Genomic DNA, 19,002 nt, shown 5'->3' on the forward strand with positions numbered 1-19,002 from the left:
GTCTCCTAGCTGTGAAGTCTGCGTGCTAACCACTTGACCGCCGTGCAGCCCAAAAACAATATTTATGCTTGAAATTTATCTCCCTTTTTTTTTTAGTCAGGCACTGATATTTACCTGAAACTTACATATGTCCCCAATTAACCTCGCATGTTTTTGGAATGTGGGAGGAAGATGGCCGAGGCTGGAATTGAACCCCGGTTTTGTAGCTGTGAGGTCTGCACGCTAACCACTCGACCACTGTGCAGCTCCACTATCAAAAATAAAACACAAAAAATATTTTTTTGCCACAATCTTAGTAGTTACTGCTTTAAAATGAAATAAATTTCAGTGTGAAAAAAGCCAACAAGAACCAAAAAAAAATCTTCAATAGCCCTTGAGTTTACTGAATACTTATGAATTGCAGTAGTAAATATGCGGTACTACAAACTGAGCACAATTCTTAACAGCCTGTTATTGTAAATAAACATCAGTGATGGAAGAGAAGAGCCGGTAAAAATGGAGGAGTGTTGTAACGAACAGGTAGTATATACAATAGTGTAAACGTTGAAATACCTGTAGGAGTTTTTTGACTTTTCCGTATATCGGCGTTCCGATGAGGCATCGTGGGTGGCGTCGTGGGAAAAAGCAGATGTTCTCCACCCAAAAAGCTTGTTTTGTAGCACACGTGGGCAGCATGTACAGAAGAACTACTGTAAGGCAATCACTTTTTTTTTTTACGTCATCCCGTGGTAGTACTGCGAAAGGAGGAAACAGAAGGTACAGTAGTTGCACGCTGACAACAACAAAAAAACAATACAATCATGTATGTTTGCACGTGTTCAATGACACGTGACGATAAAAAACAATGCAATGTTACATACAGGAATCGGAGGGTAAAACGACTTTGTGCAAAACACAACAAGCGGGACTAATTGTGTCAGAGGTCAAAAAAGGTCATTTAAACATCATTCAGGAAGACTTTGATGACTATTTCCAAAACATATTGTTAATAAAAGTCTCACATTATTAACAGTGTCTTTATCTTTGATATTTTTGACACCGATTTTTGATATTTCACAATGAATATTGTGAAATATAATGAATATTGTGTGATTAAGAAATGATATTTCTTAACGAATAATATTTTCGACACCGATTTTTGATATTTCACAATGAATATTGTGAAATGTAATGAATATTGTGTCATTAAGAAATGATATTTCTTCATGAATAATATTTTCGACACCGATTTTTGATATTTCACAATGAATATTGTGAAATGTAATGAATATTGCGTCATTAAGAAATGATATTTTTTCATGAATAATATTTTCGACACTGATTTTTGATATTTCACAATGAATATTGTGAAATGTAATGAATATTGTGTCATCAAGAAATGATATTTCTTAATGAATAATATTTTCCACACCGATTTTTGATATTTCACAATGAATATTGTGTGATTAAGAAATGATATTTCTTAATGAATAATATTTTCGACACCGATTTTTGATATTTCACAATGAATATTGTGAAATGTAATGAATATTGCGTCATTAAGAAATGATATTTCTTAACGAATAATATTTTCGACACCGATTTTTGATATTTCACAATGAATATTGTGAAATGTAATGAATATTGCGTCATTAAGAAATGATATTTCTTAATGAATAATATTTTCGACACCGATTTTTGATATTTCACAATGAATATTGTGAAATGTAATGAATATTGCATCATTAAGAAATGATATTTCTTAACAAATAATATTTTCGGCACCGATTTTTGATATTTCACAATGAATATTGTGAAATATAATGAATATTGTGTCATTAAGAAATGATATTTCTTAACGAATAATATTTTCGATGCCGATTTTTGATATTTCACAACAAATATTGTGAAATATAATGAATATTGTGTCATTAAGAAATGATATTTCTTAATGAATAATATTTTTGACGCCGATTTTTGATATTTCACAACGAATATTGTGAAATATAATGAATATTGTGTCATTAAGAAATGATATTTCTTAATGAATAATATTTTTGACACCGATTTTTGATATTTCACAACGAATATTGTGAAATATAATGAATATTGCGTCATCAAGAAATGATATTTCTTAATGAATAATACATTTCATTCCCATTCATTCGACATGGTTGTTTCCTTGATATTCGTACTGTGTGTGCATACAGTATCGCTCACACACACGCAGCCAATGTATTGGATAGGAATAAATACAACAACTTGTCCAGAAGTAGTCACATGACCTCCCTTTGTGTATATTCGGAACAACAGAAGAGTCTATCATCACACCAGCAGCTCCAGTCATTGCACTGGAAATGGGAAAAAAAAAAAAGGTACTGGAGTTGTGCAAAGCGTACAAATACCACCATTTCTCTTCATCTTTGGTCCTGTTGATCCATCGTAGGAAAGCTACGGTTAAATTCCGCATCAGCGAGGTAAATGCATTAAAGCCATAATGCATTTTTTCCCCCAAAAAATCGGTTCTCGGTAGGAATGGTGTACCCAAACAAAGCATCCACATGTTGGTGAGTGGAAGAGTTGGGACACTATAGACAGACTCCAGCCAAGGGATCATTGACCGTATTTTCTGGACTATAAGTCGCTCCGGAGTGTAAGTCGCACAAGGCCAAAAATGCATAATTAGGTTAAAAAAAAACATAGATTAGTCGCACTGGAGTATAAGTTGCATTTTTTTGCGGGTAATTTATTTTAACTACTTGACCAAAACAGACATTACGTCCTCTTGGAAGGCAAATAAAGTGTCCAGTGTTTATGTAACAAAAATTTTTTTTTTTCATTTATAAGTCGCTCTGGAGTATAAGTCGCAGGAACAGCCAACCTAGGAGGAAAAACTGCGACATAGTCCGGAAAATACGGTATTTGGAATAAATCCTTTAAATTCCGCATCAGCGAGGTAAAGACGCATGAGGTCCGCATGAGTCTGGATCAAGGCCACGCGCACAAAAAACTGAAAATGCAGCATCAAACCAAAAAACCGAGTAGACAGGTAAAAATAAAATCCTCGAAAATACCCCAACTCAGATGGTGGTTATTATGGTCTATAGAATGAGGTGGTTGGTGGCGGGCTGTGGAGGCGTCACACATTCGGTTGTCCGTTGGAGGTAGAGCCGTTGGCTTTGCCCTTGCTCTTGCGGCTCAGCATGCGGCTAAGCGTGGCCGTTTTGCTGGCCCGCTCCACCACGGCCGGAGATTCCAGGTAAACTAAGTCATTGTGCGACTGGCTCATCCCGGGGTCCTTGCGCTGGTGTCGCCGCCGGAAGAAGAGCTTGGCGCTCTTCTGTAGGAAACTGCCTGCAGCGCAAAAACAGAAAGGAAGTCATTTTGGAATTTTATTTTATTGTACTAATTATGGGCTAATCTTACAGCTAAGAGACCCGAGTTCGAATCCCACCCTTGGACATCTCTGTGTGTGCATGTTTTCTCCGGGTACTCCGGTTTCCTCTCACATTCCAAAAACATGCTAGGTTAATTAGCGACTCCAAATTGTCCATAGGTATGAATGTGAGTGTGAATGGTTGTTTGTCTATATGTGCCCTGTGATTGGCCGGCCACCAGTCCAGGGTGTACCCCGCCTCTTGCCCGAAGACAGCTGGGATAGGCTCCAGCACCCCCCGTGACCCTCGTGAGGAGAAGCGGTAGAAAATGAATGAATGTATGAACATTAGTAGAGCCCTCTAGACATTAACTAACACCCCTATAGTCACCTTTACACTCATATTCCCCAATATAGTAGACATAATGAAAGTAAGAGCTGCACGGCAGACGAGTGGTTAGTACGCAGACCTCACAGCTAAGAGACCAGGGTTCAATTCCACCCTCGGCCATCTCTGTGTGGAGTTTGCATGTTCTCCCCGTGCATGCGTGGGTTTCCTCCCACATTCCAAAAACATGCTAGGTTAATTGGCGACTCCAAATTGTCCATAGGTATGAATGTGAGTGTGAATGGTTGTTTGTCTATATGTGCCCTGTGATTGGCTGGCCACCAGTCCAGGGTGTACCCCGCCTCTCGTCCGAAGACAGCTGGGATAGGCTCCAGCACCCCGTGACCCTTGTGAGGCTGAGCGGTAGAAAATGAATGAATGAATTACTGTTTTGTGGTTGAATACGGCCACAAAATATATTAATATTAATATAATATTAATAGTCCAAAAATTATGATACCATATCATGATATAGTAAAGGAAATATTGCACAATCATCGTTCACTCTGTGAAGTTGTGGAATTGCCATTCGTGACACGTATTTTCTTGCAGGCTATTCATACAGTCTGTCAAACATTTGCAGCATTTCTTGAAATGAATTCTTTATTTTTAGACTATTAGCCACTGGTTAATTGGCGACTCCAAATTGTCCATAGGTATGAATGTGAGTGTGAATGGTTGTTTGTCTATATGTGCCCTGTGATTGGCTGGCCACCGGTCCAGGGTGTACCCCGCCTCTCGCCCAAAGACGGCTGGGGGTGATGGAAAAGGTGATGGTAACGACCGATGTCATCTAGCCTACTCAAAGCTACGGTAACTACACAGTACACAAACTACAGTACTGAAGATACCACGTAGAAATGGTAACTTACACATCCTGGTCTAAGGTGTGCTGTGTACGGCTTTCCTCTAAGATGGGGGTGGTGATCGTACACAGTTGAGAAAGAGAAAAAGCAATACAGATTGCATCACCAAGAAAGGACATACAGTACCTGGACAATACATGAAAACAGCCAAATAGAGAAAGGTGAATAGGTTCTCGGTAGGAATGGCGTACACAAACAAAGCATCCACATGTTGGTGAGTGGATAGTAGCTCTTTTAGAGTTGGGACACTATAGACAGATTCCAGCCAAGGGATCATTGACCGTATTTTCTGGACTATAAGTCGCTCCGGAGTATAAGTTGCACAAGTCCAAAAATGCATAGTTAGGTAAAAAAATAAACATACATAAGTCGCACTGGAGTATAAGTTGCATTTTTTGCGGGTAATTTATTTTCCAAACTACTTGACCAAAACAGACATTACGATCTCTTGGAAGGCAAATAAAGTGTCCATTGTTTATGTAACAAACATTTTTTTTCAATTATAAGTCGCTCTGGAGTATAAGTCGCAGGAACAGACAACCTAGAAAAAGTGCGACATAGTCCGGAAAATACGGTATTTGGACGGTAACGATTCTTTTTTCAGTCGATTACTGTATTTTCTGGACTATAAGTCGCTCCAGAGTATAAGTCGCACAAGTCCAAAAATGCATAATTAGGTAAAAAAATAAACATACATAAGTCGCTCTGGAGTATAAGTCGCAGGAACAGCCAACCTACGAAAAAAAAGTGTGACTTATAGTCCAGAAAAAACTGTAATCTTCTTTATTACTATGTGTAAATGCGTGGTTTAGTGAATGTGTTCATAGACCGCTGATCAGCACAGTGTGTCGTATACTAATGAGGCGTTCAAGAGCACTGCGTATTTCAGAGTTTTTGGACATACCATGGAACAATTTTTTTTTATGTAAATTTTCCCATTTATTGAACTCCTACATGCGCCTCCATTTCCGCTTCTCCTCACCGCTACTCGTTGCTCCTCACCGTTCCCTCAGCTGATGCGAAACGATCCCAAACACAGTGAAGGCAAATCAATTGAACACATCAGGATGTGACGGACTACAAAAAAATATAAAAATAATAAAAAATAATATTAAAATAATATTATTTAAAAAATAATCTAAAATATTTTTAAAATAATATAATAATTAATTAATTTAAAAATAATATTATAATATATTTATAATGTAAAAAATATGATAAAATAAATCACAATTCAGTTTTAATTGACACCTCATTACCCAGTCTTCAATAAAGGTAAAGGTGATGGTAAATGTTACATTAACCGTGTACTTAAGTTTATATCGAAATTATTCCCAACGGGTTTTCAACCTTTCCGAGCGGGTTCATGACGGAAAACCGAGGTTCCGCTGGAACTGAAGCATCTCTTACCTCTTCTCTTTTTGCAGCTGACCTCTGACACACACATGGAGAGCGAGGTATGGTTCAAGTCCTCTCCGGTGTGGCTCTCCCAGTCTTCCCGGGGACATCCCGCTCCGCTGGGCCCTTCCTCGTGTTCGGACACCTCTGGAGGGCTGCTGCTGGTCCCTGACAGGATGGCCGCGGTCACATCCTGAGTGGAGCTTCCGTTGGACATGGAAGCATCCATTGCAGCAGCGTAGCCTGCCATGAGGGCCAGCTCGTCGTCCTGCGACAACGGCGTCTGGGAATAGAAGAATATGGAAATCAACATGGAAGTCCAGTCCAACTGCTAAGTGAAGTCATCCTTACTTTTGCAATCCCGGAGATGATGATGGTACTCTTCTTCACCGGCGACCTGAGTTTCTGCTTGGCGGACTGGTGGAGTTGTTTGATGGCGGCTTCAGCCACCGGGTCAGTGCCATTAAGCATCAGTAACTCGGTGTCCGAAGACGACAAGACCTTGCTGACTGTCGCTCCCAGCACGGGCGTCTGCTCTGAAACGCGTCGCTCCGAAATCTTCGGCTTGCCGGCCAGTGCTTTTTGTGAGGAATCTAAAACGTGAAGACAGCTGGGATGAGATCGGAATATTACAACATAGTGGCTTTTTTGCGATAACAAAAATAAATGTGGGTCCATATTAGCAAACACAAACTAAAGTCACTGCCCTGCCAACCTTGAAGACATTTTACGAGTACTTTTATGATGCCGCACTTTGGACACTCCTTAAGGTTTGAGTGTGTGATATATTGTTAAACTGTTATATAAACTGCTCGTCGTGATTGGCTCCTGCCACAAGAAAGAGCGACCTCACAATATTTCAACAATTATTCTGAGGTAAAGGAGCTTTCACAAGATTAGAAATTGGCTATAAATTAGCGAGACTGGGCCGCATCAGGTTTTAAAAATAAAAAAAAAACGCATTTATTAAAAACAAAAAAATTTAAAAAATTTCGCTTTGGTTCCAATTTTCTACAAGAATTATGTCATTGTATGGTCATATCACCTTGTACTTTGGCATGTGACAAAAAAATAATAATAAAAATAAAATAAAATTGAATAAAATGAAATTAAATTGAATAAAATTAAAAGAAAATTTATTATATTAGAAAGGCAGGAAGTGAACAAATGTAACAGTTAGTGATTCTAAAAGTACCAGATGGAGGGGTAGGATTTAATAAGTTTTGCTTCTTCCTACTCCTTTTGGACATGTGGAACTGTGAACTGAAAAAATAAAAAATAAAAATAAAATAATAATAAAATAAAATAGAATAAAATTTTTTTTTTTTTTTAATTATATTAGAAAGGCAGGAAGTGAACAAAAGTAACAGTTACTGATTGTAAAAGTACCAGATGGAGGGGTAGGATTTAATAAGCTTTGCTTCTTCCTACTCCTTTTGGACATGTGGAACTGTGAACTGATTATGTGATGCATTCAATTGTAATCTGATGCATGTTCAAATGAAATTAAACCACTTCAAAAAAATTAAAAAATTAAAATTAAATTAAAAAAATAAAATAAAAAAAACTTAAACTATATTAGGAAAGCAGGAAGTGAACAAATGTAACAGTTACTGATTGTAAAAGTACCAGATGGAGGGGTAGGATTCAATAAGCTTTGCTTCTTCCTACTCCTTTCGGACATGTGGAACTGTGAACTGATTATGTGATGCATTCAATTGTCATCTGATGCATGTTCAAATGAAATTCAACCATTACCATTACAATGTGTGTGTCTTTCTATGATCATTTTGTGCAGTTGTACCTATGCTGAGTCCAGGAGGGAGCGGTCGACCCGGTTTGCTCTTGACCGCAGTGATGGTGGTGACCACCGTGCCGCAGGGCATGACTGTACGGTCCATCTCCACCCTCTTGGTAGAGGCCGGGGTCGGGGGCTGCCACGAGCGCACCTCGTTTGGATCCAAGTAGGTAAACTGGAGAATGGAGTTCCCCCACAGAGATGCAGCGTTAGTGCTGATGGAATGAAATGTCCGTGAAAATTTTTAAAAAAAGGGAGTCTTACATCAGTAGTAAGGGATCCTGTCGTGACATCTTTGGTGATGAGGGAAAAGGTCTGCTGTCCTTTGGGCTGCTTTTTAACAAGGTCGAAAGGCACCGACACCTCGCCCAGAAGGCTATCTGAAAACGAGAAGCAACATTTTGCTTAGTCAGCGACTAATAATTCAATATATTTGAGGTAAAAATGTCTGCCTCACCTTCTTGCGGACTACCATCATTCATCACCTGGATAATGAGCTCCTTCGATCGTCCGTTCAGTTCACTTGAAGGACAAACATATTGCCGTCACATAATGCCAAAGTACAACGTTTATACTCTGCTGTGAAACTTACAAAACAAAAGGATGATCCCAGACAGGAGTGGATGTGTTCTTCAAAACAGACGTGTTGAACTTCTGTGGAGGGTCATCTAACTGCAGGACGCATACAGGGTTGATGCTGCCTACAATCAGAAAAATACGTAATACGCGTAATACAGTAATCCCTCGTTCATCTTGGTTAATCATCTTGGACGGGAGTCCTACCTGCAACATCTTCCTGCAGACTGAGCTCTGCGCGAATGTTTTTCACCAGCAGCTTCCAGTCGTGGGCACGAGGAGGTTTGGGGGGTGAAAACACTCGATTGCAGCTTTCCTGGAGGACAAATTGGGTGTGGGTTTGTAAACATTTGCATATATTGACTGTATTACATTTCACAATGAAATAATAAATAAAAATAAGTAAATAAATTATATATATATATATATATATATATATATATATATATATATAGAGAGAGAGAGAGAGAGAGAGAGAGAGAGAGAGAGAGAAAGAAAGGGGTAGAAAATGAATGAATGAATTATTATCATTATTATTATTTTAGTTTATTATTTAGTTTATTTATTTTTACTATTTTATTTATTATATATATATATATATAAATAAATACAAAAATATATAATAAAATAGATTTTATATATTTTTAAATAAATTGTATTATTTTATATTTTTTCATTTATTTTATATATATATAATAAATAAAATAATAAATAATAAACTAAAATAATAATAATAACAATGATTATTATTTATTATATATTTTTTGTTTATTATATATGTATGTATATATAATAAAAATAATAAAAATAAATACAATAAATAATAAACTAAAATAATAATAATTGTTTGTAACCATTGACTGTATTACATTTCAGAATGAAATAATAAATAAAAATAAATAAATTATATATATATATACATATATAGCGGTAGAAAATGAATGAATTAATTATTATCATTATTATTATTATTTTAGTTTATTTATTTTATTATATATATTATTTTTTTTTTAAATATTTTTTATTATACATATATATATATTATTATATTATGCTATATATATATAATACAAATAAATAAAATAAATAATAAACTAAAATAATAATAATAATTCATTCATTCAATTTCTACCGCTTATCCTCACAAGGGTCGCGGGGGGTGCTGGGGTGTTTCAAATTTAGTTCTTCCCTGAGATCATATTTCTCCTTTTTCTGCAATTTTAAAGGGGAACTGCATTTCTGGAGGATATTGTAGCGAAATTGAGAGCTGAGTGCCCACTCTTGCCATGTAAATACACCAAATACTGTTTATTTAATAATGTTTATTTTGAGATATATTCATTAGGTTAATACACGGACTGGTGTTGACTAATTGTGACGGCTTCTTAAAGTGATTACATGTAAAAAAAAAGAATGAATGGATCTGACTACATTATGAGGCTGAAGAGGAAACAGGCATGAATGAAATAGCGGCAGAAAGGAAAGCAGACGCTTTGCTGAGAAAATGAGGCACGACTCAACCACCCACCTTGACCTCGGAGACCTGAGCAGGCTTGCAGCTCAATAAAACGGAGGGACAAGCCGCACACAGCACTCGCTTCAACTCCTCCCTCACCGCCGCCACGCAGGAAGTGCTGACATTGTCCTGATAAAGACAGACAATGGGAGCGGACAAATCACAAAACTGAAAGCATGACCCCCCCCCCCCCAACCCGTTGTACATACCGCACATTTCGAAACTAATGTGACAGTCTGCGACTGCAGTTTAAAAATTACATTTTTGTAATTTCAGTACCTGGGAAGAACTGGGCGTCACCTGCAGCCCGTCCGTCTCCAGGTGAGAAACCCCCCAGCTCACTTTGACCTCATCGTCAGCTTCCCGCATCAGTAACTCAAGCTGAGGAAACACAGAGAAAAGGATATGGACAATACGTCAGACTGTATAATGTTGTTATATTATTATTATCATTATACACTAATCCTGAAAAGGGCTGCACGGTGGACGAGTGGTTAGCGCGCAGACCTCACAGCTAGGAAACTCGAGTTCAATCCCACCCTCGGCCATCTCTGTGTGGAGTTTGCATGTTCTCCCCGTGCATGCGTGGGTTTTCTCCGGGTACTCCGGTTTCCTCCCACATTCCAAAAACATGCTAGGTTAATTAGCGACTCCAAATTGTCCATAGGTATGAATGTGAGTGTGAATGGTTGTTTGTCTCTATGTGCCCTGTGATTGGCTGGCGACCAGTCCAGGGTGTACCCCGCCTCTGACATGCCCGAAGACAGCTGGGATAGTCTCCAGCACCCCCCGCGACCCTCTTGAGGAGAAGCGGTAGAAAATGAATGAATGAATGAACATTAGTTAGAGCCCTCTAGACATGAACTAACACCCCTATAGTCAACTTTACACTCATATTCCCCAATATAGTTGACATAATGAGAGTAAGGGCTGCACGGTGGTCGAGTGGTTAGCACGCAGACCTCACAGCTAGGAGACCAGGGTTCAATTCCACCCTCGGCCATCTCTGTGTGGAGTTTGCATGTTCTCCCCGTGCATGCGTGGGTTTTCTCCGGGTACTCCGGTTTCCTCCCATATTTCAAAAACATACTCGGTTAATTGGCGACTCCAAATTGTCCATAGGTATGAATGTGAGTGTGAATGGTTGTTGGTAAAGTGACTATGGGGGTGTTATTTCAAATTTAGAAGGCTCTAATGCTTGAAATGTATTTGTATTGTAATGTAATGTATTTTTCTCAATTTTTTTTAGTCAGGAACAGATATTTTCCTGAAACTTAGCTATGTTATTTTGCTGATTACTAAACCTTTTTTTTTTCTGATGAAAGACAGGGGGCTGCACGGCGGGCTAGTGGTTAGCGTGCGGACCTCACAGCCAGGAAACCCGAGTTCAATCCCACCCTCGGCCATCTCTGTGTGGAGTTTGCATGTTCTACCCGTGCATGCGTGGGTTTTCTCCGGGTACTCCGGTTTCCTCCCACATTCCAAAAACATGCTAGGTTAATTAGCGACTCCAAATTGTCCATAGGTATGAATGTGAGTGTGAATGGTTGTTTGTCTATATGTGCCCTGTGATTGGCTGGCCACCAGTCCAGGGTGTACCTGAAGACAGCTGGGATAGGCTCCAGCACCCACCACGACCCTTGTGAGGATAAGCGGTAGAAAATGAAGGAATTAATAATCCTAAAAAGCTACGATGAAATTTAAATGCTGTATAACCTTCATTTGACCTTCTCTAAACGCTCAAATGCACATGTCCAACACAACTTGCTGAGCTGAAGGTCAAAATTCAGGTTTTTATGATGTGACAACCCTAACCATTACATTACCGCAACTGTGAGCATGTGCAAATATGTTCTCGCTAATTTACAAGAGCATCTGCTTACTGCTTTGACTGCTCCCTAGCAGCTTCAAATATCATGGCGCCACTGCCATCGCAGTATTACAGACCATGCGGTTTCACTGGTTGAATATGGCCTACGACTCCAAAAAGATGCATGTTTAAGCCACGTTTAGCCGTGTTAGCATGTTTTTGGAATGTGGGAGGAAACCGCAGTACCCGGAGAAAACCCACGCATGCACGGGGAGAACATGCAAACTCCACGTAGAGATGTGGAATTGAACTCGGGTCTCCTAGCTGTGAGGTCTGCGCGCTAACCACTCGACCGCCATGCAGCCGGCTCTAATACTGTTAAACATAATTAAAAGGTTGTTTCTATGCTCCAACTATGAAAATATTCCATTTACAAATAAGGAATACTACTTCTTGACTGTTCACTTATAACGGGTCGAGTCTGGAACCAATTAACCACGACAAATGAGAGGCTACTGCCCTGTATGTATGTGCGTAAACTAAATAATGCTTACTGACCCACATGTTGGGATTTGAACCCCAACTCAAAAGCATATTTATGTATTATGTTTACTCATAATGACAAAGAGGAATAGGAAACAAGTTGCACTCTGAAATGAAAGGTCAGCGGAGAGATGAAGTGAAAGAACCAGAGAAAGCACTGCAGACCAGAACATGCGAGCCTGTCCCAGCATGCCTGGCTTTTTTTGCGTGTGTTGTAATGCCAGACAAAAACCCACATCAGAAAGCAGCGAGGACGCCCGGTTGGATCCGAAGAACACAGTCGGCACGGCCTTACAGATCCGATTTTTTTTTTTAATTACGGAAAATGTTTTATTTTTGTTATTTTTATTTTATCTTTATCTTCTAGCTCACATCGCCTGTCACCTGACTGGCTGGTAAATGAGGCTTCGCAAACAGAGGTTATACAAGAGTGTCAGGTGTGCTCACGTGCAAGAGGTCACATGGTATGTGTTGTTTATTGTGTGATTGATTGTGTTCTCTGCCGTCAACAAGACAAGACCATTCTAGTCGGGATTGGTGGATGTGAAAAGGTTGCTGGCTCGTGCGGAATGGGATGAAACAGTGACACCGCCAACAAACAAGCGACCTACGACCTCTAAACGTCTCACTTTAGCTTCCCCCCCCCGTCAACCAACTCGCTCGGGTTGTATTTATGGTGCAGGGAGCTCAGGGAGCACAGCAGAGGTGTGACAAGCACCTTATTGGTTTAAAAATAATCTTAATACAAGTGGGTTAGCCTGCATAGAAGATCTCAGCGGACCTAAATACAGGATGAAAGCTTAGTGTAGCTAAAAGAGGACTAACCCCCCCCCATGTTGAGTTGAGTGAGATGGTTAAAGTCATTCATTTTGTACATTCATATTGACTGATATGGTCATCTAGATGAAGCAGTTTCTTTATCTTATTTGCATGAGATCAGTGTCAAAATTCCAGAAATATTATTAATAATCATCATCCTCACAAGGACAGGGCACATATAGACAAACAACCATTCACACTCACATTCATACCTATGGACAATTTGGAGTCGCCAATTAACCAGTGGCTAATCGTCTAAAAAATACAGAATTCATTTCAAGAAATGCTGCAAATGTTTGACAGACAGTATGAATGGCCTGCAAGAAAATACGTGTCACAAACGACAATTCCACAACTTCACAGAGCGAACGATGATTGTGCAATATTTCCTTTACTATATCATGATATGGTATCATAATTTTTGGACTATTAATATTAATATATTTTGTGTCTGTATTCAACCACAAAACAGTAATTCATTCATTCATTTATCCTCACGAGGGTCACGGGGGGGTGCTGGAGCCTATCCCAGCTGTCTTCGGGCGAGAGGCGGGGTACACCCTGGACTGGTGGCCAGCCAATCACAGGGCACATATAGACAAACAACCATTCACACTCATATTCATACCTATGGACAATTTGGAGTCGCCAATTAACCAGTGGCTAATCGTCTAAAAAATACAGAATTCATTTCAAGAAATGCTGCAAATGTTTGACAGACAGTATGAATGGCCTGCAAGAAATTACGTGTCACAAACGGCAATTCCACAACTTCACAGAGCGAACGATGATAGTGCAATATTTCCTTTACTATATCATGATATGGTATCATAATTTTTGGACTATTAATATTAATACATTTTGTGGCCGTATTCAACCACAAAACAGTAATTCATTCATTCATTTATCCTCACGAGGGTCACGGGGGGGTGCTGGAGCCTATCCCAGCTGTCTTCGGGCGAGAGGCGGGGTACACCCTGGACTGGTGGCCAGCCAATCACAGGGCACATATAGACAAACAACCATTCACACTCATATTCATACCTATGGACAATTTGGAGTCGCCAATTAACCAGTGGCTACTCGTCTAAAAAATACAGAATTCATTTCAAGAAATGCTGCAAATGTTTGACAGACTGTATGAATGGCCTGCAAGAAATTACGTGTCACAAACGGCAATTCCACAACTTCACAGAGCGAACGATGATTGTGCAATATTTCCTTTCCTATATCATGATATGGTATCATAATTTTTGGACTATTAATATTAATATATTTTGTGGCCGTATTCAACCACAAAACAGTAATTCATTCATTCATTCATTTTCTACCGCTTATCCTCACAAGGGTCACGGGGGGGTGCTGGAGCCTATCCCAGCTGTCTTCGGGCAAGAGGTGGGGTACACCCTGGACTGGTGGCCAGCCAATCACAGGGCACATATAGACAAACAACCATTCACACTCACATTCATAGCTATGGACAATTTGGAGTCGCCAATTAAACAGTGGCTAATCGTCTAAAAAAGAAAGAATTCATTTCAAGGAATGCTGCAAATGTTTGACAGACAGTATGAATGAACACAGAGATGGTCGAGGGTGGACAATTAATATTACTAATCTCAATTACATGTAGATTTTTTTCCATTTGCTGGCTTGGACCACAGCCTCTTGGAGACGAGGAGAATCTACTGTGAGAGATTTGGATTTATATCGCGCTATGAGCGTGACATCTGAGTCTTTTACCACGCAGAGAAAGACACCTCAACCATGTAATCCCGTGCCCATGAAAGGCACTGATCCAACGCTGGTCGGCATGTCACTTTGAATAACATCTCCACGGTCAACGACACTTTGGCTTACCTCTTTTTCAAGCGCTAAATGGGTCAAATCAGAATCATTCTGTTTGCGGGCGGAGGTGAAACTCCGCTCCATTTACCTGCAGCTCCAGCGGTGAAACGCAGGCTGTATATTTATCAGGATCGGCAGAAGACGATGTGGCTGCGGAGGCGTGGAGGGTGAACTGCAGCTTCTCGCTGACGACGCTGCAGCGAGCGGCCTGTTGGGAGAACACAGCAAGACACTGAATGGATGTGCGATCGATGTACAAATTTCAAATGGAGGAAATTCTATTTGGGCTTAAACTACGACACTGACAGAAACTGGACTGCTTTGATACAATTTAAAGTAGTCAGTGTACATCTTTTATAACAGTGTCAATGTGCTCTAGCCTTAAAATTACTCAACACAGAGCCATTATGACGAAACCCCCTGGCAACAAAAGTGAGTACGCCCCAAGTGTCAATATTTAGGATACCATTACTTCCCAGCACGGTGGTCTAGTGGCTAGCACGCAGACCTCACAGCTAGGAGACCAGGGTTCAATTCCTATACATATAGACAAACAACCATTCACACTCACATTCATACCTATGGACAATTTGGAGTCGCCAATTAACCAGTGGCTAATAGTCTAAAAAATAAAGAATTCATTTCAAGAAATGCTGCAAATGTTTGACAGACAGTATGAATAGCCTGCAAGAAAATACGTGTCACAAACGGCATTTCCACAACTTCACAGAGTGAACGATGACAGTGCAATATTTCCTTTACTATATCATGATATGGTATCATAATTTTTGGACTATTAATATTAATATATTTTATGGTCATATTCAACTACAAAACAGTAATTCATTCATTCATTTATCCTCACGAGGGTCACGGGGGGTGCTGGAGCCTATCCCAGCTGTCTTTCAAACGAGAGGCGGGGTACACCCTGGACCGGTGGCCAGCCAATCACAGGGCACATATAGACAAACAACCATTCACACTCACATTCATACCTATGGACAATTTGGAGTCGCTAATTAACCTAGCATGTTTTTGGAATGTGGGAGGAAACCGGAGTACCAGGAGAAAACCCACGCATACACGGGGAGAACATGCAAACTCCACACAGAGATGACGCCGAGGGTGGAATTGAACCCGTGTCGCCTAGGTGTGAGGTCTCGGCATCCTGATATGCTACACCCTGTGAGGTGGATGCATTATGAATGCTCCTTACCACGTGTGTACGTGTGTTATGTGTGTATAGCTCACTAACCATGATAAAAAACTAGGTGTGTCCAATACATGGCTGCCCATGCATTTATGGTTTATTCTGTGTCCGCTACTTGTCATTATCAATCTTTGTGCCTTTGTATAAGCTTCCTATACATAAAGACACAGCGGGTCGGTCCAAATAAGCCTGTGTTTATTACATTCAGTGGGTGTGTTGGATGATATTATGGAGATGACTAAGCTTGACAATTTTTTTTTCTCATGTGGCCCCGTTTAGCATCTAAAAGCGCTCACTTTGTTTTGATTATTTGTATTTTGAAACATATTTGCTTTGCTTTTTAGTTTTTCTTTACTCAATGCATCATTGCCGATTATGCAAATTCCACTATTACGTCATTACGTCATACCCGGACGACGTAAATAGATCAGTCCTGTGGGAAACACTGACAAATATATAATTATGGAAAGTGAAAAATGAATAAAAAAAACAGCGTACCTTATGTTGGGGAGAATTCTTGCAGTGGGACAATTCTCGGACGACAAACTCTGATGCTTCAAAATCATTTTCATCAAAAGTCAGAAGATATGGACTCTGATTGAGTGAAAGAAAGCAAACGTTTATATTAGCAAAACATAACTAGACACAGTTCTATTACTAAGTTTTTTTTTATTACTAGGTTTTAGGTTTTTTTATTACTAAGTTTTACTTCTTCCCATTCCATTTCGAGCTTTCAATGTGTTATATATTACTTTTACTGTTATATATTACTTTAGAACTTTTTATACCTGACTGCTGTGCTGTACTCATGTTTTAACTGTGTATTAACGAATGAATGTTGTATTTTAATGCATCTTTTACTCTGTTTACTTGCTTTTATTCAACTCCATTCTTCCGTAAAGTGTCTTTGAGTATTTTGACAAGCGCTATATAAATAAAATGTATTATTATTATATATTATTTCTTCTTGCTCAAGACTGTTGTGGTCTTCATTGTGCTGATTTGTGTGTATCTTGTTGTATGTTTGCGACAGTGCATTTCATTTTATTTTTTATTTTGTTGTTTTTTTGCTCAAAATAAAATGACAAACAAACAAATAGGTCCACTATATTGAGTTAATACGAGTGTAAAGGTGACTATAGGGGTGTTATTTCATGTTTAAACAGCTCTAATGCTTAAAAAAACCTATTTAGAAGGCAGCAACTACACTCCAACTACAAACATATTACATTTGGAAATGTACTTATCATAGTCCGGCTGAGGTTTTGACACAGGTGCATTAATTACATCTCAATACTTTTTTTTTTTTTTTTTTTACATTCAGTATAGTTACTCCAGACTCCATTCACTGTGCAATATCTGATCAACCTCCATGTGCAATATTAAGGGCTCTAAATGCAATATATTAAGTTCTATGTGAGGTATTTCTATAATGCCTCATATTAACTCACTGGTCATATATCTCATCTCGTTTCATATTATCCGCATACTGTATTTGTATATAACTGGGTAAAACTGTTGATTTTGTTAATACTTGGGTTGTTTATATTGTTTATTTTTCTATATTGTGTATTTTGTACTGCTGAACTGATTCTGTACTCTTGCTGCTGTGCAATACAAATTTCCCCACTGAGGGACAATAAAGGCATATATTATCTTATCTTATCATTTATTAATAACCATAGGTGTGAATGGTTTGTTAAAGTGTGGTCTCTTGCTTCTGTATTTTACTACTTTAACTACTAAGTGCATCCACATATAAACAATAAACATATAGTATAAATAATATATCTTGGATAGTGTCTAAGCATTGATATCAGAGCAAATGCTGAATTTTGGAGAGAAAAAACTCTTTTGTGCAAATCCCCACAATGTGTATTTTCTAGAAAAAGTACTGCTGGTTCAGAGTCGAGGTGTCAACAAATGTGCAAAGTCACACTAATGGGTACAATTTCCTTGTTTAGTTAGTTTATTGGCCATAATATTGCAGTGAAACGGTGGTGGTGAGACTTACCCCGGATGATATCTCCCTTGCTTGCGCATTCAAAGCTTTGCACCACGCTCCCCTCCACTGACTTTTCCAGCTAGCCAGTGACAGCGCCCATCCCAGCAGAGAGGCGGCTTCCTCCTTCGCCGCATTGTCCTCTGTTACCGTCTCATCCGATCCCGTTGCCCTTAGTTGGAAATACTGTGCCAGATACAGTATCAGTGTAACCAGGGATGCGATAAAAAGTGTGACCATACATAGCCACTGCAGATCATCCACAGCAAAATATGAAGCGGAACTTTGCGCGTCGGACATGTTTTGACGAAGAAAAAGCAAAGAGTACTACTCCGCTAAGAATGTCCCTAGCATCGTCGGATTCGCTATTTAGCCATATAATTAAAAATAAATCAATTACTGGTCGTAACTAATAACCATAATGACGTCAACCACCCAAACAAATGATGTGTCTTTCCCATGTTGGTGCCAGAAGCTACATCAGTCAATGTATAATTGTCCAACTTTAAATTACCACAGCTATTTAGGACACTTGAGGAAAAATTAAATGTAGTTTGTGAGAAACGTTGACATAATAATTCAATTCAATTCGTTAGTTAGCTTATTTGGCTAATCCCCGCTGAGGCTCGCGCAACCAAGCTCATTGGCAGGACGAGCTCACAAAGTTCCCCAAAAAAGGAATTGTATCCGAAGCCAAGCAGTCCGGCGTCGCTGGACAATGTCTAATTTTGAAAAAAAGAAAGTTCCCAGGAGAACATGGCAAAAAAAATGTAAAAAAATAAATAAAAAGTCCGCCGCTGGAGGAGGTTTTTGTGTGCGGTCAATTGTACGAGAAGTTACTCTTCTGAAGGAGGATATGTGGCACAAACTGTA

General features: G+C 39.2%; 1 protein-coding gene across 3 annotated transcripts; it reads right to left on the minus strand.

The window, feature by feature from the left end:
• Positions 1-1,951: 1,951 nt before the first annotated feature.
• c2cd2 (C2 calcium dependent domain containing 2) lies at positions 1,952-18,984 on the minus strand. 3 transcript variants are annotated; one of them, XM_058087258.2, is made up of 14 exons: positions 18,142-18,984; positions 16,626-16,721; positions 15,006-15,125; positions 10,177-10,278; positions 9,910-10,026; positions 8,589-8,709; positions 8,398-8,506; positions 8,263-8,327; positions 8,070-8,185; positions 7,812-7,980; positions 6,359-6,600; positions 6,020-6,290; positions 4,616-4,652; positions 1,952-3,333 (listed from the first exon to the last, which is right to left on the minus strand). In XM_058087258.2, exons 1-14 carry the CDS (start codon positions 18,427-18,429, stop codon positions 3,249-3,251), a joined length of 1,938 nt encoding a protein of 645 aa, XP_057943241.2. In that variant the 5' UTR covers positions 18,430-18,984; the 3' UTR covers positions 1,952-3,248. The 3 variants fall into 3 exon arrangements, with proteins under 3 accessions (XP_057943241.2, XP_057943240.2, XP_057943239.2); XM_058087257.2 differs by lacking the exon at positions 4,616-4,652 and having other exon boundaries at positions 8,589-8,697; XM_058087256.2 differs by lacking the exon at positions 4,616-4,652.
• Between the last annotated feature and the right edge of the window lie 18 nt (positions 18,985-19,002).

This window comes from Doryrhamphus excisus, linkage group LG21 (genome assembly GCF_037039965.1).
Source record: "Doryrhamphus excisus strain RoL-2023G ecotype Guam linkage group LG21, RoL_Dexc_Guam_v1.1, whole genome shotgun sequence".
NCBI lineage: Eukaryota > Metazoa > Chordata > Actinopteri > Syngnathiformes > Syngnathidae > Doryrhamphus > Doryrhamphus excisus.

Excerpts from the sequence above, each read along its gene's own strand:
- c2cd2 (XM_058087256.2), bottom strand. The coding sequence starts at position 18,429 with ATGTCCGACGCGCAAAGTTCCGCTTCATATTTTGCTGTGGATGATCTG. Across the intron at positions 16,722-18,141 it reads CAAGGGAGATATCATCCGGG|AGTCCATATCTTCTGACTTT; the intron begins GTAAGTCTCACC and ends TCACTCAATCAG. Across the intron at positions 10,027-10,176 it reads TGACGCCCAGTTCTTCCCAG|GACAATGTCAGCACTTCCTG; the intron begins GTACTGAAATTA and ends TGTCTTTATCAG.